The sequence below is a fragment of the Nyctereutes procyonoides genome, unplaced genomic scaffold (genome assembly GCF_905146905.1).
Source record: "Nyctereutes procyonoides isolate TBG_1078 unplaced genomic scaffold, NYPRO_anot_genome, whole genome shotgun sequence".
In the NCBI taxonomy this organism is placed as follows: Eukaryota; Metazoa; Chordata; class Mammalia; order Carnivora; family Canidae; genus Nyctereutes; species Nyctereutes procyonoides.
In genome coordinates this window covers 14,101,810-14,126,256 of record NW_026575037.1, presented here as the reverse complement: position 1 = coordinate 14,126,256, position 24,447 = coordinate 14,101,810, and the positions used below count along the sequence as shown (strand labels likewise).

Below are 24,447 nucleotides of genomic sequence, written 5' to 3'. Positions count from 1 at the left end.
TTTCTTATGTAGCCTCATTATAGTTTGGTCACATTAGCTGAAATACAGTGTCATGCTTGTAAGACAGATCATGTCCTACACAGTGAACAACATTTCTGTAGAACTAATTTGACAATGCGAGATTGAGAAAGGCAGCTGTGAACACTTGCTTCGTGGGTAGTGAACACTGCATTATTAGACCCTCTCTGCTCCTTTTGTTGAAATAGAGAGTGAAGAAGAATTCTAATTTTGCATTTTTTTCCAAAACTACATGACCACTTTTATTTTTTTCCTAAATGTTTGGTTTATACATTCATTTAAGAACAAAAGCATGATTCTTTGTAATCCAATTTAAAGATGGCAATATAAGGGCATCCTATAGACTGGGCTGTCCAATAGAAATATAATGCAAAGCACAAATGCAAGTGTAACTTATGTAACTTGAAATTTTCTTATAGGCTCGCTAAAAAAGTAAAGAGGAAAAGATGGAATTATTTTTAATAATATATTTTATTTGACCCAATATATCCAAACTTGGATCATTTTGATCTATAAATGAGATATTTTACGTTTTTTGCAACAAAATTTCAATATCTAGTATGGATTTAATACTTACAGCACATCTCAAATCAGATTGGCCATGTTTGAAGTGTCCAGTGTCAGAATGGTAGCAGTCAGTGGAATGGACAGCCCTGCCAGACTAAGATCCAAATATGGATTATAGACAATATTACAGAATATAGACTAAGATTCTCTGGCAGTGACCTGTTTTAAAACAAAGCTGCTGCTTCTGTGCCAATGATATAGATTGTATTTTTCCTCTAAACATGTAGTGTCCCTAATCAATATCGTTTCAAGGAATTAGAATGGAGAAGAGTCAAGGGCAAATTGCAAAGGCAATGAAATAAATATGTAAATTCACAATGTTTATTGCACATTACCCAAATGTGTAAATTACTTACGCTTTCCCTTATCTGAAGGAATTCTTGGAGAATATCTTTTTTATATTTCTGTTGATACCCCGGCCTTTTGTCTGATGTGTCAAAGTGAAGAGCTCTACAATCGTATCAGAGGATTTCCAAAAATGCCAATGACCCACACTCATGCAGTTGTACATAGGAGAGTTTACTCTATGAGAGAAAATTCTGGAAGCAATATCCCCTTTGAAGAACAAGTTGGAAATATAATTTTCCTGGTTCCCCTTGGACAATAATGAATATTTTCTCTTACATTCCATTTGCTTAAGTATAATAAAGATTTTTTTAACTGATAGAGGATATACTCAGAGAAAAATGTGTTAACCTCTAAAAATAATACCAGCAAAGAACAACAACATGAAGACTTGTTCTTTTCTCAATTCTTTGTTACTCATGTCTCATCTTTCTTTTGTATGTGTATGTGTGTCAAGTTTTTATTGAAATTGTTACTTAGTTACCATATAGTGTAATATTGGTTTCAGAAGTAAAATGTAGTGATTCATCACTTACATACAACACTCAGTGCTCATCACAACAAACATCCTCCTTAATACCCATCACCTTTCTAGCCCATCCCCTCCCCTCCAGTAACCCTCAGTTTGTTCTCTATAGTTAATAGTCTCTTATGGTTTACCTCCCTCTCTGTTTGTATTTCCCTTCCTCTATGTTTATCTGTTTTGTTTCTTAAATCCTGCGTATAAGAGCAGCTGAGTGGCATGGTCAGTTAGGTGTCTGCCTTCAGCTCAGGTCATGATCTCAGGGTCCTGGGATCGAGCTCTATATCAGGCTTCCTGCTCAGTGGGGAGTCTGCTTCCCCCTCTCCCTTGGCCTTTCCCCCTGCTTGTTCTCTCTCTTTCTGTCAAAGAAATAAAATCTTTTTAAAAAGTTCTGCATATGAGTGAAAATATATATATATATATATATATATATAAAAGAAAATATATGATATTTGTCTTTCTCTGACTTATTTTGCTTAGCATAATACATTCTTGCTCCATCCATGTCAAGGGCAAGATTTCATTCTTTTTGATGGCTGAGTAATAGTCCATTGTGTGTGTGTGTGTGTGTGTGTGTGTGTGTGTATACTACATTTTCTTTATTCATTCATCAGTTGATGGACATTTAGGCTCTTTCCATAATTTGGCTGCTATAACCATCAAGATGCATGTGTCCCTTTTATACAGTATTTTTGTAGCCTTTTGGTAAATACCTACTAGTATTTACTAGCAATTGTTGGGTCATAGGGTAGTTCTATTTTTAACTTTTTGCAGAACCCTCATACTGTTTTCCAGAGTGGCTGTGCCAGTTTACATTCCCACCAACAGTATAAGAGGGTTCCCCTTCCTCTGCATCTTTGTCAACATCTGTTATTTCCTGTCTTGTTAATTTTAGCCATTCTGACAGGTATGAGGTGCTATGTCATCATAGTTTTGATTTGTATTTACCTGATGATGAGTGATGTTGAGCTTCTTTTCTTGTATCTGTTGGCCATCTGTATGTCTCCTTTGGGAAAATGTCTGTTCATGTCTTCTGCCCATTTCTTAAATGGATTGTTTTTTGAATGTTGAGTTTGATAAGTTCTTTATATATTTTGGATACTAAGTCTTTATCTGATAAAACAATTCCAAAAATCTCCCATTCTGTAGGTTGTCTTTTGGTTTTGTTAATTGTTTCCTTTGCTGTGAATAAGCTTTTTATCTTGAAGTCTCAATAGTTCATTTTTGCTTTTGCTTCCCTTGCTTCCAGAGACGTGTCTAATAAGTTGCTACAGCTCATGTCAAAGAGGTTGTTCCCTGTGTTTTCCTCTAGGTTTTTGATGGTTTCCTGTCTCACATTTAAGTTTTCAAACCATTTTGAATTTATTTTTGTGTATGGTGTAAGAAAGTGGTCCAGTTTCATTCTTCTGCATGTTGCTGTCCAGTTTTCCCAACACCATTTATTGAAGAGACTATCTAGTTTCCATTGGATATTCTTTCCTGCTTTGTTGAAAATTAATTGACTGTATAGTTGTGGGTCCATTTCTGGGCTTTCTATTCTCTTCCATTGACCTATGTGTCTGTTTTTGTGCCAGTACCATATTGTTTTGAAGTCCAGAATTGTGATGTCTCCAGTGTTGCTTTTCATTTTCAAGATTGCTTTGGCTTGGGGTGTGTGGGTGGCTCAGTCAGTTAAGTGTCTTGCCTTCGGCTCAGGACATGATCCCAGCATCTGGGATTAAGCCCCAGTCAGGTTCTCAACTCAGTGGGGAGCCTTCTTCCCCCTCTCCCTCATGCTCATGCATCTCTCTCAGATATAGATATATATTTTTTTTACAAAAAATAGTTTTATTAGAGCAACATGATATTATGATATAAAGCACTACACCATTTGACACAAAGTTCTTTTATAAGTGAGCACCAGTATATAGTTCTATAGCTTCCTCCGCAGTCCTTATTACAAACAGCTGCCTAATCTCAGCCTAAAGATGAAGTGCAACATTCTTTCTACAATATGCTGAACACTCACTTCAGTTTATTGTAGAAGTTTTCTAAACAGACATCCTTCTTCTCGCGGGATGGACATTTCATCTGAAAACTTACAAACGGTCTTGTGCTTATCTGACAGTACCCAATAGGCTGGTTCCACATCCGTCCCACAGCCATGGCACCAGATCCACTGGGCAGCCACAGACGGACTTTTTTTTTCATAACACAAAAAATTTATTTTGAATATATCATTTTATACAGTAATTACTTGAAAAAATGTTCATTACTTTGGCTATTTACTTAATGAATCAAATTATCCAAACAAAATAAACATGGCAATACAAAAACGTAAGAAATTTACAAAAGCTATACAAAATAATTTAAGAATTAGACTGATACAGTCTGTAAAATCTTTTCAACAGAATTATACACTTACAAATCTATGCAGCTTTTTTTAGGGGATAAAAGAAAGGATGCTTTAAGGCTTCTTTGAGAGTAATCCTTTTAGCTGGATCATACTCCCAACATTTTCTCAATGAGGGCAAAGAGAAGATTAGATTTTATATATATATAAAATCTACTACCCTATGACATCTATATATATGATAGATAGATAGATAGATAGATAGATAGATAGATAGATAGATAGCTTTGGCTATTCAGGGTCTTTGGGGTTCCATACAAAATTTAGGATTGTTTGTTCTAGCTCTGTGAAAAATGCTGTTGGTATTTTGATAGGGATTGCATTAAATCTGAAGATTGCTTTGGGTACTATAGACATTTTAATAGCTTTTGTTCTTTCTTCTTTTTTAAAGATTTAATTTATTCGAGAGAGAGAGCACGAGCAGGGGGAGGGGCAGAGGGAAAAGTGGACTCCCCCACTGGGCAGGGCACCCAAGGCAGGGTTCCATCTCAGGACCCTGAGCTCCTGACCTGAGCCAAAGGCAGGTGCTTAGCTGACTAAGCCCAGTTTTTGTTCTTCCAATTTATAAGCCTGGAATGTTTTTCCATTTCTTTTTGTCATCTTCAGTTTCTTTCATAAATATTCTGTAGGTTTCACAGTACAGATCCTTTACTCTTTGGTTAGGTTTAATCCTAGGTATCTTATGGTTTTGAGTGCAATGGTAAATGGGATCGATTCCTTGATTTCTCTTTCTGCTGCTTCATTATTGGTTATAGAAATGCAACAGATTTCTGTATGTTGATCTTCCATCCTGCAACTTTACTGAGTTCATGTATCAGTTCTAGCAGTTTTTTGGTGGAGTCTTTCAGGTTTTCTATGTAGAGTATCATTTCATCTGTAAATAATGGAAGTTTGACTTCTTCCTTGCTGGTTTGGATGCCTTTTATTTCTTTTTGTTGTCTGATTGCTGAGGCTGGGACTTCCAATTCTATGTTGAATAGCAGTGGTGAGAGTGGACATTCCTATCTTGTTCCTGACCATCGAGAGTAAGTTCTCAAGTTTTTCCCCATTGAGGATGATATTAGCTGTGGATCTTTCATATATGGCTTTCATGGTACTGAGGTCTCATCTTCTTTTACACACCCTACAACTCTCCAGCCACTCACCTATACCTTGCACTGAGAGTGATTCTGGTAATATACCTGAGACGGGTTTAGCCCTAGAAACATAAATAACTTTTTCCTTTGACTATCATAGGAAAAAATACCTATCTGGCACTGCTTGGAATAAAATTTCCAATATTCTTACATTCAAAAGTTATTTAATGGCTTTAATTTTTAAAACAATCACCCCCTCAGTTTACCTATTGAACCAGATTGATATGTGCAATTTAAACATTTTCATAAATTTAGAATAAATGGCTTAAAGAAAAAATAATTAATATTCTCTGCAAAGCTTACTTTTTTAAGCTCTCTGGGGTAGCCACTGTACTTCAGGCAGAGACTGGATCAGGCAATAAAAAGATGACACATTTAGACATACTTTCGGGCTCAGTGACCAGTGTCCAATAGGAAACAGGATAGACAAAAACCAGTAGCCATAGTACAATACATGGCTATCAAAACATGTACACTAACAGGCTTTGAGAGCATCTTTGGGGTGGTGGGAGAGTACAGGGAGGAGTGGAAGGGACTAATGGGCTAAGACACTAAGGGGCCAAGTGTCTATGAGGTTCAGTGGGGTCGCAGTTTAGAATAGTGATGGCCAGAGAGCAAACAGCTAGAGAGTTTGGAATTAAGGTCAGAGATTAGGTCCAGGATAGGGACCTGTGAATGGGTGCCCATCTACAGCAAAGGTTAAAGAGCCAAGAATGATGGAGGTGGACATGGGTGAAGCTATTGTGCAACATGAGTCAGTCACGTAGAGGTTGAAAGTCCCCCAATATGGTGGAAGGAGCTGCAGAACAGCCTGCCTGACCCCCTCTCCGCAGCATCCTACCTAGATGTTTGCCTTCCCTCTCAGTCTCCCAGTGATCCATTTCCTTTCTGCAGTGGTCTCCAGAAGTTTTATCATGAATCATTATTTGAAAAAAAAAATTCTTTGAGCCTATGTCTCTACCATATGCATGTTTAGTTACATATATGTAAGTTACATATATGTGCTACCATGTTCCTGCAACAACATATTAGATATAGACTTAAAACACATGCAAAGGGAGAAATGTTAAAAGATGAAAATGAAGTCATTGAAAAATGTTTAAATTGTGTTCACTGATAATAAAAAACTTTTTTTGCTTTTCCCCCAAAATTATTACTAATGAAAACAGTATGATTTGAATGTCCCATGGTCTTGGATTTAATGCTCCATGTTATGGCCATCCCTAATTCTACCTCACAGTGCAGTTTATTTCGATTCTTGATTTAATGGCTGTCATGTCTGGGAAAGGTAACTCACATAGATCCAAATGTAAGAAGGACGCTTTTTTAAAATTTTGCCTGTTGAACATTGTACTCACTTTTTAGTATCATTTCACAAATTGTGCAAATGGCTTTCTTGCGCTAGGAAATAGCCATTTTTACTCATGTCAAATGAGTAAATCTTTTTAAAGATTTTATTTATTTGTTTGAGAGAGAGAGAGAGAGGGCACACACAAGCAGGGGGAGAAGCAGAGGGAGAGAGATGCAACTCGTCTAGCCAGACCCCTGCCTGAGCCCAGGGACCACCACACGGCACCACTTGCCGGATATACTGCTGCTAGGATTTCTGCTTGTCACTACTACAGGTCCAGCCCTCCTGGGATTATAGCCTTCCAGGTGGAGGAGAGAGAGGCCTTGTTCTGGTGTAGGAAACAGGCCTACTAGCTGCAGAATTCAGAGATGTTGTTTGGGAGAAAGCAGCTCTGATCACAACCAGCCACGTTGAAATGTCCATCTGGAAACTCATTTCTAAACACCTATTTAAAAAAATTCCTCTTCTGGGGCCATCTGGGTAGTTCGTTCAGTTAAGCATCCCACTTTGGGTTTCTGTTCAGGTCATGATCTCAGGGCAGTGGGACCAAGCCTGAAGTCCCATGTGGGGCTCACGCTCAGTGTGGACTCTGCTCGGAATTCTCTCCCCTTCCCTCTTCCTCCCATTCTTCCCCTCTCCCTGCTCATGTGCCCTCTTTTTCACCCTCTCTAAAATAAATTTTTAAAAAATCTTTAAGACAAATTCTTCTTCCATTGTACATATTTTAAAATATTTAAAAATTTTTATATTTTATATATATCTTCTATCCCTTAAAGGGATAGAGTAGATGGATTTGTTTGTTTCAGAATATCTACCCTGTGCATCCTATAGAAAAAAATTTGTCATCACAGCGAGGCTTATCAAATTTTTTTAATAAATTAATTTTTATTGGTGTTCAATTTACCAACATACAGAATAACACCCAGTGTTCATCCCGTCAAGTGTCCCCCTCAGTGCCCGTCACCCATTCACCCCCACCCCCCGCCCTCCTCCCCTTCCACCACCCCTAGTTCATTTCCCAGAGTTAGAAGTCTTTATGTCTGTCTCCCTTTCTGATATTTCTCACACATTTCTTCTCCCTTCCCTTATATTCCCTTTCACTATTATTCATATTCCCCAAATAAATGAGAACATACACTGTTTGTCCTTCTCCGATTGACTTACTTCACTCAGCATAATACCCTCCAGTTCCATCCACGTTGAAGCAAATGGTGGGTATTTGTCGTTTCTAATGGCTGAGTAATATTCCATTGTATACATAAACCACATCTTCTTTATCCATTCATCTTTCGATGGGCACCGAGGCTCCTTCCACAGTTTGGCTATTGTGGACATGGCTTCTAGAAACATCGGGGTGCAGGTGTCCTGGCGTTTCATTGCATCTGAATCTTTGGGGTAAATCCCTAACAGTGCAATTGCTGGGTCGTAGGGCAGGTCTATTTTTAATTCTTTGAGGAACCTCCACACAGTTTTCCAGAGGGGCTGCACCAGATACCACCTCACACCAGTGAGAATGGGGAAAATTAACAAGGCAGGAAACAACAAATGTTGGAGAGGATGCGGAGAAAAGGGAACCCTCTTACACTGTTGGTGGGAATGTGAACTGGCTTATCAAATTTTAAGAAAAAAATTGCATAGGTGATCTTTAACTGTTATACCAGGAGGCAACTGTTAGTGCCTGAGATTTTCATGGCTACCTCCCTCCTTTTTACTTAGTATAACAGAAATACTACTATGTAAAGATGATTTTCTAAAAGTAACCACATTGCTGATAGCCTGTGCCTGTAAATTCTAAGACATCTGAATACATGGACATCAGAGAGGTGAGGGAGCCCCTGCCAGCCTGCCCATGGTGCAAATCCTGCTCTTTCCTCTTCATTCCTCCACGGTCCACAGGCACCAAGCAAGGGCACTAGTGTTCCATATATTAAATATTAGTAATGGCCTAACAAAAATAAATAAAAATTGAAGTCCTATCCTTGTCTCTGAACTTTCAGGACTTTTCTGTCAACATATGTGGTGCATGTACAGAAACCAAAACTCACAACCTGACACTGTTATTCTCTGCTTCAAACTTCTCAATTGTCTCGCATTGCTCTGAGAATAAATTCAAGATCTTTGAATTAACTTGACTTCTGTGGTCATGCACAATTTGAGCCCTGCCTGCCTCTCAAGCCTCATCTTGTGGATTCATTAGAATCAAGCCACATGGGCCTTCTTTCAGTTCTCTGATTACACCAAGCTCTTTTTCACAGGTATCCCTTGCCTCCCGCCCCCTTCTCTCCCTGCCCTCCCCTCCCCATGTGCTCTGCCCTGGCCTTGAGCACTCTTCTCCAGGCTCATCACCTTGGTGACTACAGAGATTATTCTGATTTCGGATCAAATGTCACATCTCTCCAGACATCCATCTGACCCCACTAATCTAATATTCCTCCTCCTATATGCTGTATGACATTCTTTACTTTGGCTTAACTGCACATAATCATGATTTGTAATTATGTATTTACTTATGAAATTATCTGTCTGTCTCATCCAGGAAGCACTATAAGGGCAATAGCTTTTCTCCTAACACATTCTAGCAGGTCTTTGCATCATGACACTCAATGTCTGAAATTTACAGCATTCTCCCATAATACTCTCTACCATCCTCTTGTCTTTTATCTGCCAGCCTCCTTGTGACACCCCCAAATTCCTCTGGCTCCTGGGACACTTATTTGACAAGCTCTATTAAGTGCCTACAAGGTACCTGTACTGGACTAGGTGGTTGAGATAAAACAGTACACAAGATACTGTTTGGACCAGTCCAAAACATAGGAGTGGTCTTTCACTTGTATTAGCATCAATGTTGAATTTATTTCATATAGCAGGAGTTCACAACCTTTTCTGGGTCACATACTCTTTGAGAGTTTGTGAAGAGCTCTGATCCCCTTCCCCACTAAAAAAATGCACAAATTCTCCTAGTGTATAATACAGTTGCAAGAGTTACACATAGTCTGTGAAGCTCATGGTTGGGTAACACATCCTAAGTCAATCATGTTAAAGAATACCAAAATATTTACTTACTCTTTGCAAAACTGAGGAATAAAGAGGAATAGGTGAAGTGGAGAATAAGGAAGTGAGCTACAACTTGTGTCTCCGAAGAAGGTGAATGGAGTGGGTGGGAGGAAAAAACCATGCCACGTGTCTCTCTGATGTCTCCCTAGTTTTGCTTCACCTAACTGCTTAAGGGCTGAGTTCTTTAGGAAGGAAAACAGAAGAAGAAAGGAAGCAAAAGCCTTTTTTTAGTGAACAGGTCTTATGGTCATAAATGAACATAAGATGCCCTTTTGTTATAAGTAAGCAACTATTAAATCCAGGTTTCTTGAAAGAGTTTTGAAACATCATCAGATGTTTTTATTTTAATTTTTTTAAAATTTATTTGAGAGAGAGAGAGATCAAGCAGAGGAGAGGGGCAGAGGGAGAGGGAAAGAGAGAAGGAAAAGCAAACTCCATACTGCTCCTGACTCAGGGCTGGATCCCATGACTGTGAGATCATGGCCTGAGCCAAAACCAAGAGTCAGAGGCTTAAACGGCTGAGCTGCCCAGGCACCGCTCTGAAATCAAAGCTCAAATCAAATCTGCTTTGATTTTATTAAATATATAATGAATATATTTTGTGGAAAATGCTTATAAAGTTTCATCATCCCTTTATTCAGTTATTACTTTTGACTGGTATTTGTCACACAGCTAGATACTTTTAAGAAAAACAACAAACACAGCATGACCCCACCATCAGCCCCATCCCATCATAGAGTTTCCTCATTGTACTGACAAATATCTACCTACTGTAACCCAATCATGAGTATGTGAAATTTTATAAAAAATACATAAATTATTTTATATTGTTTTATGAATTTTAATATCTCTATCTTCACACTAAAATAAAATGTTATGTAAGTTGGAGAGCTCCATAATACAGATTGTTAAAGTAACTCCAATATCAGACCACTGGGGAGAATTTCAAGAATGTTCAGTGATATGCTGACAATATGTAACACCTATAAGAAAAACTAAGAAATTGGGTCTACTGTACAAGTGAATGTCTGATTTTGCAGCCCCACCTTATCATTAAAGCAGTTAACATTATATATAATACTTTCATATTTTTACAAGAAAGGTATTTTAAAATCACGGTATTAATATTAGTATTGTTATTTTCCTTGACATTGTTTTATTAAAACTATTGTACTCAGTATTTGCACAATTATGTTAATATGTGTGGTATTAAGGAGTGGAGACATAGCTAACTAAAAAAGGTAGTTTAGATTAAAGAGGCCTTATAAATATTACATATGCTTTCCTGAAAACCAGAGAAAAACATCATGTACTATTCTGTCAAGATAATGTGACATTTAGTAATCCTTTTAGCTGTGTGTTTTTTTTTAACCAGTGAGTAAAGAGAATATTTGAATTGTTCTTTTTAACAGTGCAGTTCAACAATGCAACGCAATGTCAATACTTCGGAAAATGAATTAATAATAATTGTCAGGAATTATAGTCTAGGCAACCTCTGAAATTGGAATGCAAAGTAGGCTTCACATTATTTTTATACATTTCATCAGAGGAATGCTTTCAACCCAGCTACCTCAACTCAGCTTTTAGTATTTAACTTGCCTCAAGTCACTAAGGTATATAAGCATTTGAGCACTGAGAAAAATTAACATCCCACTATCAAAGGGACAGAAAAATGCATTGGACAAAGACAAGAAAAGCCTCTTTAGTTTTATTCCTGGTAAAGAAAATTACATAATGGCCATTAAATCCTAAATGGTCAGCTTTATTTTAGATCCTTTTGAAGACATCCCTTAGAGGGGTGCCCGGGTGGCTCAGTCGGTTAAGCGTCCAACTGTTGATTTCAGTTCAGGGTTGTGAAACTGAGCCCCAAGGGCTCTAGGCTCAGTGTAGAGTCTGCTTGGGATTGTCTCTCTGCTCCTCCCCTCGTCGTGCTCTCCTCTCTCTCTCTCTCTCTCCTTTTCAAAAAAAATATCTTTAAAAAAAATAGGCCCTTACAGAGAAGATTCTCTATCCATGTTACTTTGCCTATGTCAAAAACAATACAATGGAATATTACTCAGCCATAAAAAAGAATGAAATCTTGCCATTTGCAACAACATGGATGGATCTAGAGAGTATAATGCTAAATGAAATAAGTCAAAGAAAGACAAATACCATATGATTTCACTCATATGTGAAATTTAAGAGACAAAACAGATAAGCTAGGGGGAAAAAAGAGAGGGGCAAACCAAGAAACAGACTTTCAACCGTAGAGAACAAAGTCATGGTTACCAGAGAGGAGGTGGGTGAACAGGTTGGTGCAACAGGTGATGGGGATTAAGGAGGGCACTTGCTGTGATGAGCACCAGGTGTTAAATGTAAGTGATGAATCACTATCTTGTACACCTGAAACTAATGCTACACTCACTGTATGCTAACTGGAATTTAAGAACTTTAAAAGAAAACAATGGTTAGATCTGCACATAAAAAATGTTTTTTTTTTTAAAGAAAAGTGGAAAAAAAGAAAAAAGAAAAAAGTTGAAACTCTTCCAAGTATTATCCAGTACTTGAGTTGGCTTTTGTTAATTGGAAAAAAAGCTTAGAAAAAAATCTTAAAGTTTCAGATAGAAATTCCTGTCTAGTTATGACTCTGTGAAAGGGACTGGCTTACCTATAGTGAGTGATTATTATTCATAGTTAAGTGAGTATACATGAGAAGAAAAAGCCAACTAGAATAGAAAAATAGAGATAAGGTAGGGTAAGGTCTGTAGGGAGACTAACTGGCAGAAATTGTAGGATTGCAAAACATGGCAGTGTACATGATCTGAAGGGAGTTATTCAAGGGGGATGACTGGTGGAGAGATGTGAGGGAAAGAAAATTTGAATGGCTACTTTACCACAAAGGACTAATGGAGTCACTGTTGCCAGATTTCTAAATTATACCACAAATTTCCACTCTAAAGTACCTGCCTACAAATAATTAGAAAAAATGTTGCCGAGCTATATGGTCTTTGGAACTGGACAATTTTGAATATTAGTGAATTTTTATTACTACTCATCTATTAATGATCTGAAAACCAAATCTCTATAAAGAGAGTTGTAGAATTTCAAAGCTCGTGGATAGGTAGGGAAGTAGGGTAGGTAGGGAAGTAGGGAAGTTTTGATTCTAGGTGAAAAGCTGAAGCAGAGAATGCTAGGTTTTCCAATTTAATAGAAATGTATAGAAGGGCTAAGGACTTGTTTGGTCAAAGTGATATACAGAGGTAAGGTAAATAAATAATTCAGGTTAGACTTATTCTAAATTTGAGGAATGTCACAAGTTGATTTGATAAATTAAGCAGCAGATTAAAATGAAAAAGTAACCTCTTGGTGATTGTTGAATTTTATAAAAAAAAAAACAATTTATGCAACAGCCCTTGCATTTTAGTTAATAATCAGCAACAAATTTTTAGGTAACTCCAGCTGGTGGGGAGACAGTGACTTTTGCCATATTCAGAAGACATATAGATGTATGCACCCTGGAATCTTTTCTCTATCAAAAATCATGTTTCCTGTTACAGAAGCATAGCTCAGAAAGAAAGCAGAAGGGAAATGAAAGTATACGGAATTACTTCTCCCCATAAATCAGCTTTGCTCTCCTGGAAAAAAATATGTGACTGGAATTTTGCAGAGTTGCTTGAAGGAAAATAACCTTACCAGTGCAGTTGATAGAGACCAAACCTTTTAAAGACCTGCAATTAGGGGCACCTGGCTCGCTCAGTCAGTTAAGTGTCTGCCTTTGGCTTAGGTCATGATCACAGGGTCCTGGGATCCAGCCCGACATTGGGCATCCTGTTCAGCCAGGAGTCTGCTTCTCCCTCTACCTTTCCCCCTGCTTGTGCTCTCTCTCCCTCTCAAATACATAAATAAAATCTTTGAAAAATAAAAGACCTGCAATTACAAAAAAAAAATGTTTTTCAAACTGAGAACACTGAAAATTCTCTTTAGACCCTTATACTTTCTACTACTAGGAAATGACCACTCTGGTGAAGATTGGCCTGGAGTAGAGACAGGAAGCTTTCCGAAGTGAAATCATTAACAAATATGAAAGTCATCACACCCAATGTATATAGTAAAGTATAATGAATTATACTTTAGTAAACAAGGTAAAGATTCAGAAATAATGACTCAAACAGTCTCACTCTTTTTTTTAGAATTTCTTTGAAATTTCTTTATTGAGGTATAATTGGCATACAATATAACATTGCCTTTATTTGTACTAAATAATGATTCAATATTTGTATATATTGCAAAATGATCACCACAGGTCTAGTTGATATCCGTTACCATACCTAGTCACAGAATTTTATCTTAGAACTTTTAAGACCTACTCTCTTAGCAACTTTCAAATATGCAGTGCAGTGTTACTAATCATAGTTGTCATGGTATACATTACATCCCCACGACTTATTTATAACTGAAAGTTTGTACCTTTTAACTCCTTTCACCCACTTTGCCCACCCCCCCCACACTCCTTGCCTCCAGCAACCACCAGTCTCTTCTCTGTCCCTGTGAACTTGCATTTTGTGTGTGTATTTTAAGATTCCACATGTGAGATCATATGATCATATGATATTTGCCTTTCTCTCTCTGACTTATTTCATTTAGTGTAATGCCCTTAAGTTCCATCCACGTTGTTGCAAGTGGCAAGATTTCATTTTTTATGGCTGAATAATACTTCAGTGTATGTGTGTATCACAGTTTCTCTATCCATTCATCCATTGACAGATACTTAAGGTTATTTCCATGTTCTGGTTGTCATAAATAATGCTGCAGTGAACATGGGAGTACATATATCTTTCTGAGTAAGTGGTTTCATTTTCTTTGGATAAATACTGAGAAGTGGAATTGCTATATCATATGCTAGTTCTATTTTTCACTTTTTGTGGAACCCCCATACTGTTTTCCATGGTGGTTGCAGCAATTTACATTCCCACCAAAAGTGCAAAAAGGTTCCCTTTTCTTCACATCCTTGCCAACACCTGTTATTTCTTATCTTCTGGATACTAGTGGTTCTAACAGTTGTGATGTGGTATGTAATTTTGGTTTTGAATTGCATTTTCCCTATGAGGAATGATGTTGAACACCTCATTTACATGTTGGCCTTCTGTATGTCTTCTTTGGAAAAGTGTCTATTCAGGGGCGCCTAGGTGGCTCAGTCAGTTAAGCGTTTGACTCTTGATTTTAGTTCAGGTCATGATCTCAAGGTTGTGAGACTGAACCCCACATCAGCTCCCCTGCTTGTGGGAAATCTGCTTGAGATTCTCTCTCCTGCTTTCTCTCTGCCCCTTCCTCCCCCACGTGCTCTCTCTCTCCCTCTCTAAAATAAATAAATAAATCTTTTTTTTAAAAAAAGAAAAATGTCTATTCAGATACTCTGCCTATTATTTTAATCAGATTTTTTTTTTGCTATTGAGTTGCATGAGTTCTTTATGTATTTTGGATATCAATCTCTTATCAGATAATAGGATTGGCAAATATTTTCTTCCATTCTGTAGGCTGGCTTTTCATCTTATTCTGTCATTTTTTATTTCTTTGTTACATTAAAGATTCCTTCAAGGTGTTGTTGGTTTTTTTTCACTTTGATATATGGATAAGAAAAACTCCCAATGGCAATTGCAGTCCAATTTTGATGCGTGTGTCAAGCAAATAGAAAGCTTTCCAGAGAGAACTCTGCCCTCACAAGCTTTAATCGGGGCTGAGTGTGCTGGACACTGAATCTGTACAGGTAGTACTATAACATCAGTAAGGGGGGGGATTTAAAAGGAAAAATTTCTGCAATTCAAGAACATTAGCACTAAGCCCAGGGCCTGATCTATAATAGATATTCAATACAGTTTCCATTTTTACATACTATTATTTTATTACCCTTGCCTATATACATTCATTATTTTACACAGTTGTAATCAAAATAAAGATATAATTTTATTTTCTTTATCACTTTATTTAACACATCATAGTAGGAGAAAATAGTTTCTATACCTGAGGATTCTCATAAACACTGACTTTTTAAATGACCTTTATTAATCTCAATATTATGCTATTAAATATATGGTTCAGGGACACTGGGAAGGCTCAGTCGGAAGAGCATGTAACTCTTGATCTTAAGGTCATGAGTTGGAGTCCCATACTGGGTGTCGAGATTACTTAATTTTAAAACTTTAAAAATATGGTTCAGAGAATATCTTCATACATATTTTTTCCTTTGGTGAAAATTCTTGCCCAGAATAAATTGACTTGCCTATGAATTAATTGACTTTTGTCAAAGGCTCTGAACATTTCAGTGATTAGTAAAATTGATTTATAAAATTGCTTTCTCTTCAGGGTGTACCAATACACACTGATACTGAACTTATGCAAATAGCTTTATATAAGAGACTGTTTGTATACAGGCAGAGAGCTGTATTAGTCAACAGTCACAGATTTCTCACCAGTCATCAGTTAGAAAGTATACAGGCATCTAGTCGGTTCAAATTACAATGTTGGGGTACTTTTATGAGAAGAAATAAATAGGATGGATAGTCTCTGTCATTAAATTTACCACCTTGGTTGGGGAAACTAAACTTTATTCAATCACTCTATTCAAAGCATGGTCCCCGATGCTGCAGTATGGAGTTAGTGGGAGGAAAGAGTGAGCTTGATAAGAAGTTGGCCAGTAATCTTTACCCTCAAATCTGCCATGTTGTTGGTTGGTTAGAGTCAATGGGGTGATAAAATACTCCTTACAGTTACATATGAGCTTCCTACAAACTTCATAAATTGCAAGTTTCTATATTAGTGAACTTCTATCTTTCTTAGGCCATCCTATCAACCTTGTGTGATTTAGGAAAATTGCCCTAAAAGAGTTGAAATATGGCAAGTAATTGGTTTTAAATTGTGTTGCTACTATTCCAATGAGGCCTTCTTGGTATTGTTTTGAGATGCTTTGGAGAACCTGAACTGTAGAGCTTGGAACCACTATCAAGGAGACAAATACTGGACCTCTGTAATCATGAAACTTTGCTACCTTGGAAAGCTATTAGATGTTTAGTAAGTGTTCATAGTTGCTAACAAAGGTATTGGTGATTCTTTTAAAGTAAAAGCATTAACCCTTCTTTAACTTTAAAGGTTACATTCCTTTACATTCCTTTGGGTTACATCCCAACGATTGGGGGGCTGGCAGGGAGAAGGGAATCTGCTTTAAGTGATCTTTACAATGGACATGATTTTCTTCACATTGAGGATGAGACATTAGTAGCATCACAGACTTTTTAGAATGATCAGGAGATTTTACAAAGACTAAATTTAAAATTTGAGGAAACATACTTTGAATTTCCACTATAAATAGACCCAGCTGCCTCTCTTTCCTGAAAGGGACAGGATCCTCCCCTCAGAGTCAACCAAGAGGCACACTCTTCTTATTGGAGCATGTTTCCAAAACATGATTGATTTGTCTGCCATTCATTCATTCATTCATTTGTCCAGCAAATACTGAATTCCAACTATGGACACTCTTCTAAGTTCTGGGAAAGCTGAATAGGATATAACAGACTTATCCTGTCTATCTTGCCATGAAGCCAGGAGAGTAATTAAACTAGTAGTTGTAATGCATTGTAATGACAGTAATGCTAAGAAAGCACAGACTGCTGTAATGACCCTGATGTAGTCTGGGGTCCAGGGAATGGCTTCATGAAGAGGTCTAGTTTAGGATGCAGTAGGCACTAGAGAAGGAGTGGAGAACAGTATTCCAAACAGAGCATATAATGAACAATGAGTGAATAAAGGCAAAAAAAAAAAAATGAGTGGGATGTTCAGGAAAATAAATGTGGTTTTTGTTTTCATTTTTTTATTGTGTTTTTAGACTTTGAGAAGGATCATGGTTAGTCTGAGGCTGAAATAGGTAGACCCCAGAACATATGAGCCACTTTAAAGAGTTTGGACTTTATCCAAAATGAAACAGGAATCAATTGAATGGTTTTATGCAAGGGAAAGTGCCCGATCAATATGGTTTTTTTAAAGGGCACTCTGGCTGCTGGGTGGATAATGCATTGGGATGGAGGTTGACTTAAGTCAAGACTGGTTAGGAGGCTGCTGAAATAATAATTCAGGACAGGACCACAGTTTTGACAATGGGAATGGAGAGGAGTGAAAGGAATTGAGAGAAAAGAAGATGTAAATTAGCAAGGCTCAGGGCTGATTTGATCTAAGATTGAATGAGAGGAAGAACAGAGGATGATATTGAAGTTCAGCTCAGGAACGGTAGTGGTTACACTGTGATAAGAAATTAGGTAATAGGGATCCCTAGGTGGCGCAGCAGTTTAGCGCCTGCCTTTGGCCCAGGGCGCGATCCTGGAGACCCGGGAGCGAATCCCACGTCGGGCTCCCGGTGCATGGAGCCTGCTTCTCCCTCTGCCTGTGTCTCTGCCTCTCTCTCTCTCTCTGTGTGACTATCATAAATAAATAAAAAATTAAAAAAAAAGAAATTAGGTAATAACAGGTTTGAGGAGTTAAATGATTTCATTTGGAGATAAGCCAGGTTTGAGATGCCTGGAAGTCATCTAAAATGAAGGTGTTCACCAAGCTGCCAGTTTATACAGATACAGAATTCAGTAGGGAGATTAGACCTAGAAATATGGATTTGGAGGTATGCGGCAAGTAGGTGGTAATTGAAACCATTGGAAGGATTTGGTCATCCAGAGAAAATGAGAATAATAGAACCTTGTGGAACAAAGCTAGACAAGGAAAGGGTTAAGAGAAAGTGAGCCCCCAAGATGACTGAGAAGAATTAGTCTGAGTGGTAAAGCAACACCTTGAGAGGGTCCTGAGTTGGATAGTACCAAGGATTGATTGGGAGGGAGGGAGAAGCCAGCAAAACTCTTTGCAGCTTGTGAAGGTCAAGCAGCCCAGGGACAGAGAATGCTCCACTGAATTTAGTGACAAGGATGAGAGTGTTTCCCTGCGAGTTTAGGGGGTGAGTGACTTTAGCACTCCCATTTTCTTCCTTTCCTTAGCAATCAGATCACATGGCCTGTGGGCACTGTGTAAAAGTCAAGAATTCACGGAACTGGGGGGAAGACCTCTTCTCTGAGTCAAGTGTATGAGCTGTAGGAACAGTGATTGTGATCCTTTAGGAGCTATTTTGCTCATTTTTAACCCTCCACTTTGTTACTAAGTGGTATAGATTGCTTAGTCTTAGAGAGATAAGATATTTGATTAAGTTATTGAAATATTTCTCTTTTTAAAATAAAAATCCAATGAAGCAAAAATGTTTTAGTGCATAAGGATTAGCTGTAATTCTCCAGAACTCCACAAGCATTAACATTTCAATCAAGGAAAGTTTTGCTTATATAAATGTGACATTCTAATTTCATTGAAAACAAAAAAGCACCTTCAGAGTTTGAATATACAATTTTATCCTCATGAACAGAAGGGGATCTCCACTTTAGGACACTGTTATTTGATCAATAATGAATATATTGTTATGGACAATTCTAGAGGTCAAGATTTTTTTTAAAGGACCAGGAATAAGTCATTCTTTATTTTGATAGCCTTGCTTTGGTTTTTGAGGGACTCTCTTTTATTTTTCTCTTGTTTTTCCTCCCTTATTTTCAAGCTTTGAGTTTTGAGTGGCAACATTCCTTAAATTCAGTATCATGAAGAATAGTAGAAAGATCAGGGCACAATAGACAGGGAACAGATACCACTGTTGGTTTAGATAAGCAGCCCTAGTGCAGATATTGGAAAAACTTTGATTCTCCCAGTACTCTTAGGAAATTATGGCAGTCTGCATCCTAATATAACCTGCTATAGGATGGATTTCCATACAATGTGAATTTGCCTTGTGCATCTCCAAAAGATGTTTAGTCCTTAGAATCAATAAGATTTTACTGGCAAGGCAAAATAATAGGGTAGAGCTTGACCTCCAAATTTGAATTCTGGTTTCAAGACATATTTACTGTGTGTCTTAAGTTTTTTAACCTCTCTAGCCTCAGTGAAATGGGGGAAATAATAGAGTCATCCTCTTCGAGTTGGTTAAATAAGTTAACATTTTTAAAAAGAGCAACACGTAGTGTAGTAGGCACAATATATGTTACATGCAGAATTTTACACAGTCCCATGACAGACCTGTGTTAATAATGAGAGTGCTTTTTATTATGAGTAAATGTTTATTGAGCTCTACATTGAATGCATCATTATATTTAAAAATATTATTCCAGTTCTAATAATGAGTAGAAGGTAAACATAAACACTCTCTTGCTTTGGCCTTCCTTTGATGAAATAAATCACCCAGTGTATCTGGCCAGGATGACTGTTCAACTGTATCTTTTTTTTTTCTTTTTAAAGATTTTATTTATTTGAGAGAAAGAGCACCCATACCCACAAATGTGGTGAAGGGGCAGAGGGATAAGCAGGCTCCCTGCTGAGCCAGGAGCCTGAGGCAGGGCTTGATCCCAGGACCGTGAGATCATAACGCAAGCCAAAAGCAGACACTTAACCAACTGAGCCACCGAGGTGCCCCTGTTCAGCTCTATCTTTTATGTATGCCTTCAACATGCCCAAAGCACTTCATGACTTTAAAGATCCATATAACTCAAGGGCTAAGTAATCCACTGCATTCTTGCAAAGAGACCTCAGACCATGGTGCCACTGGATGCTTAGAACCCGTGAGTTATATTCCAGAGGGAAATGCCCCATTTTTTCAGTTCTGTATCACTTAGTCTATATCTGGTATTCTCCTTTAAGCTCTCAAAGTACCCTTGGCAAGCTCTATTATCACCAGTGTCATTGTCATAATTAGTCATGGTGGTGGTCCTTTATATTTTAAGAATACACACACACACACACACACACACACCACTTGTTCTCTTGTGAAATGGATTATTATTCTTGTTTTATAGAAAAGGAATCTTAAGCTCAAAAAAGGTAATATTGCAGGATGCCTGGGTGGCTCAGAGGTTGAGCGTCTGCTTCAGCCCAGGGCCTGATCATGGAGACCCGGGATCGAGTCCTGCATTAGGTTCCCCGCAGGGAGCCTGCTTCTCCTTCTGCCTATGTCTCTGCCTCTATCTCTGCCTCCCTCTCTGTCTCTCATGAATAAATAAATAAATGTTTAAAAAAAGTAATATTGCTTGCCAGTGGACACACAGAACAGGAGTGATAGAGCTGGAACTGGAGGCAGTCATCCCCCTTCCCCTGTTTTTATCAGCTGATATAAAACTATGAGGTAGGATAATGGACACTAATCAGGAAAAAATGACTAAAATTGGTTAAGGGGGAGGAAAGCCCTTTGCAAAGCAATATTTAATATAAGGTTGTTTTTGTAAAAATATTAATGATAATCAAAGTGGAAGAGAAAGAAAGTATGGTTAGTATGTGGAAAAGGTGTTCCTGTAAGGGTGCCTCTTCTACTCCCGGGGAAGTGGTGGCCGGGACAGGCTGAGTAACTTCACTGATTCCACAGACATTCATTCAGAAACTATTTGTTGGACTTACCCTCTGAATGGGCCTCCAAGTGGGTTTGCCAGTTCCCATTCCTTTGCTTTCCCTGAAAGCAGAAACAGAATACTCTCCTGCTTATTTGGTAAACAGAGAGTTCCCAACTAACCAGTGTGGGGCTGGATACAAAGTTCTTGCACACACCACTTCCACTCTCTCAGACCTGTGTTTTCACCCCGAGCAAACGGCCTGGCTACGAGAACCAAGTAGGTCACCTGGGTTCACAGTCCAGGCTCCTATGTAGGCTTGCTGCTCCTACTGGTCTCACTGCCTTCACTGCATTCCAATACCTCTCAAAATTACAGAGGAAAAAAAAAATAACTCCAGACATTTGAACGAGTTAGATATTGCCATTTCACAGCTGCAGAAGTTTCGATGGTAGGATCCGTGTACAAAAATAAATAGATAGAAGATAGATAGATAGATAGATAGATAGATGATAGATAGATAGATAGATAGATAGATAGATAGATAGATAGATAGATATAGATAGATAGACAGACAGATATTGCCATTTTACAGCTGCAGAAGTTTCGATGGCAGGATCATGTACAAAAATAAATAGATTAGATAGATAGATGATAGATAGATATAGATGATAGATAGATAGATAGATAGATAGATAGATAGATAGATGATAGATAGATATTGCCATTTTACAGCTACAGAAGTTTTGATGGCAGGATCATGTACAAAAATAAATAGATTAGATGATAGATTAGATAGATAGATAGATAGATAGATAGATAGATAGATAGATATAGATAAAAACAAATAAATAAAACCAACACCCAAGCACATGTGGTATCTCTGCTGCAGTCTGGGTTAGAGAGATTGAAGTTCACAGATTCATTTCGGGAGCCTTAGCTGCAGAAATGGGGGGGGGGGTGCGGCCCCGGCACCACGTGCCTGAGCACAGCAGCTCCTGGGCCTCCCGCGGCACAAAAGGCTCCGGTCTTGTGTCTCGTTGGGTCGGGCCAGTGAGGTGGTTCGCAGACCAAGCACACACATGCTGACTGTCTGTTGGTGTCCCTTTGTGTTTCCTCCGCGTGGCGCTCCAGGTGGGGGAGTTCCGAGCCCACGCGGCGGAGTGGACGGCCAACGTCACAGCCGAGTTCAAGGAGACCCGGAGGCGCCTGAGCGTGGAGATCTACGACAAGTTCCAGCGGGCCACCTCCATCAAGCGGAAGCTGTCCGCCGAGCTCGCAGGCAGCCACAACCAAGAGCTGACCCCCTGCCGGAGGACCCTGTCGGTGAACCACCTCGCCACCGAGAGGGACGTGCTGCCTCCCTTGCTGAAAACGGACAGCATCTATTTGAACGGATTGACGCCACACTGTGCGGGCGAGGAGATTGCTGTTATCGAGAACATTAAATAACCCTCTCTTTGAAGAACCTTAGGCCTAGCCGTAGGTGAGGACCTCTGTATGCTCTTTATGACTGTTGCTGGTAGCGTTTTAAAAAAAAAAAAATTTGTGCATGAGCTCCAAAGGGGGAACAGAATATAGATAACACCCGTCATGGCCATGTGCCATCTGGCGAATTTGGAATTCTGAGCCAGCACTATCTTTCTGATGATGCTTGTGGAGCGGTCCACTCTCTTTGACAAGTGGAACAACACAAGCAATGTCTGATGCCTTTTTGTGCCCAGACTGTTTTCCTCCCTCTTTTCATAATGTGCCATAAGGCCTCAGAATGAATTATAAGTGTCTCTGGTAGTAATGTAGCTTCGAGGGATCAGTCCTTAACTTTTCAGGGTCTACCTAACTGAGCCTAGATACGGACCATTTATGGATGACAACGTTTCTTTTTGTAAATGGCAAGAGATTCTTATGCAGCCTTTTACCTAAGAAATTTTCTGTCAGTGCCTTATCTTATGAAGAAACGGAACCTCTCTAGCTAATGTGTGGTTTCTCCTCCCCCGCCCCACCCCTAGGCTCACCTCTGCAGCCCTTTATCCCACCACTCCCGTTTGAATACCATCCCTTGCTGGAAACAGCGTGTAAACTGACTGAAGTGATGATGCCCGAAGAAGGAATAGATGCCAAATTAGATGGACATTGAAGCAACACTCAGAAATTCTAGCATTAAAGGCACTGCAAAGAAATGAGGTGTGCAGATGGTCCCTCTGAGTATTTATTTGACTCAGGTACCAGTGGTACATACACACAGCGTATTGGTTTCCAGCCTGGTAAAATTGGCTGCTCCAAACAGTCCCTTCTTTCCTGGCAGTATTTGGAATTTATCATTTATTAAGAACTACACATTTTGAAAGGTGGAAGCAGAAGAAAAAATAACATATGTGCATATGTTATTTTTATATATAATATTATATATATTATATATATAATCTGACAAAAGAAAGCTGTTAAACACGGATCTTTTGGAGGCGATTTAAGACAATTGCTGTGAATTGCCCTTCTGAGGAATAGAAGATAGCATGATAATGTGTTAACGACCATTTGCTAATAAACGTTATACTGCCAGCACCTATTTGCTTTTTTTGATGGGAAGGCTTATCTGATTTTCTCTCCCCAGGTGACTTTTGCCAAACAGGAAGGTGATGCTGTAGTCAGAGTTGGGTACAGCCTTGCCTTGTGTGGGTGTCCCTCTGGAGCTGTGACTGAGCATGAGAGCAGTTGAAAGTGGGATCATTGTGATATTGCACATGGAAAAAAAATGCAGATTGCAGGCATAATTCGTCTTTTGACATTAGAGAAAAAGCTGTTCTAGCACAATTTAAATCTTGAGATCTTGAGAGTTTTTTTTTTTTTAGATAGAAAAGGCTGATAACCCTTTTTAGTTGAATTTTATATCCTGTAACTCTTTGGATGTTTCCAAGATTCAGAAGAAATTCATTAAAGGCACCTAGTAGATTGCTACTCTTTTATTTTCATACTTAGATCTGCTGTACATTGTATATATAATTTTTCAAATGCAGAAAGATGACTTCCCCGAATACAATTGCAAAGCATTTCTTTTATTCTGGGAACAAGGGTGGTGGAAATATCTGAATAAGAGGCATTCCAGTTAGGATCTTAAAAAATAACCGAGGATCTTAAAACAAACATCTAAATAGATGCTTATTTTCCAAAATTTACATTTAACCTAGATGTGTAAATATTCATTTAACTTGTTGAAGGTACTTTTATAAACTTAAAAATTCTAACCAAATTTTTAGAAAGTCAGGCTCTTTTAGAGAGAAAGCTACACCCATTTCCTCAATAACTGTTCTGAAAGTCCATATGGTGGAATGCACCATGTATAAACTGTGAATTGTATTGACAAATAAAGTTTGTAATTAAAGTCAGCATTTTTCTGAGTCTCCTGCTTGCTGCTGAGAATGTAGATGGGATTCTAGGGGAGTGGAACTCCAGGATGTTGCTTTTCATGCTGAGTTTTCTGTGGTTCCTTCGTTCACAATATTCAAGAAATATTTTTGATGCAGTCTTACTACCCTTGTTAAATATGTGCAGAATGTTCTTCCTCGTGACTGTTAACCAAGAGTAAATATCCAGAAAACTGCCTTTTGAAATAGGATATTTTAAATGGCATGTAAATTCAAGAT

General features: G+C 38.4%; 1 protein-coding gene across 7 annotated transcripts in view; it reads left to right on the top strand.

Moving 5' to 3' along the window:
- Nucleotides 1–24,189, top strand: part of KCNK2 (potassium two pore domain channel subfamily K member 2) — a 199,942-nt gene extending 175,753 nt beyond the window's left edge. For 6 of the 7 annotated variants that reach the window (XM_055319465.1, XM_055319464.1, XM_055319468.1 and 3 more), the window contains one exon: nt 21,941–24,189. In XM_055319465.1, the coding sequence (XP_055175440.1) occupies nt 21,941–22,258 (318 nt within the window). In that variant the 3' untranslated portion in view covers nt 22,259–24,189. The remainder of the gene's footprint in view (nt 1–21,940) is intronic. The other variant, XM_055319463.1, reaches the window with a different exon arrangement.
- Nucleotides 24,190–24,447: the final 258 nt, after the last annotated feature.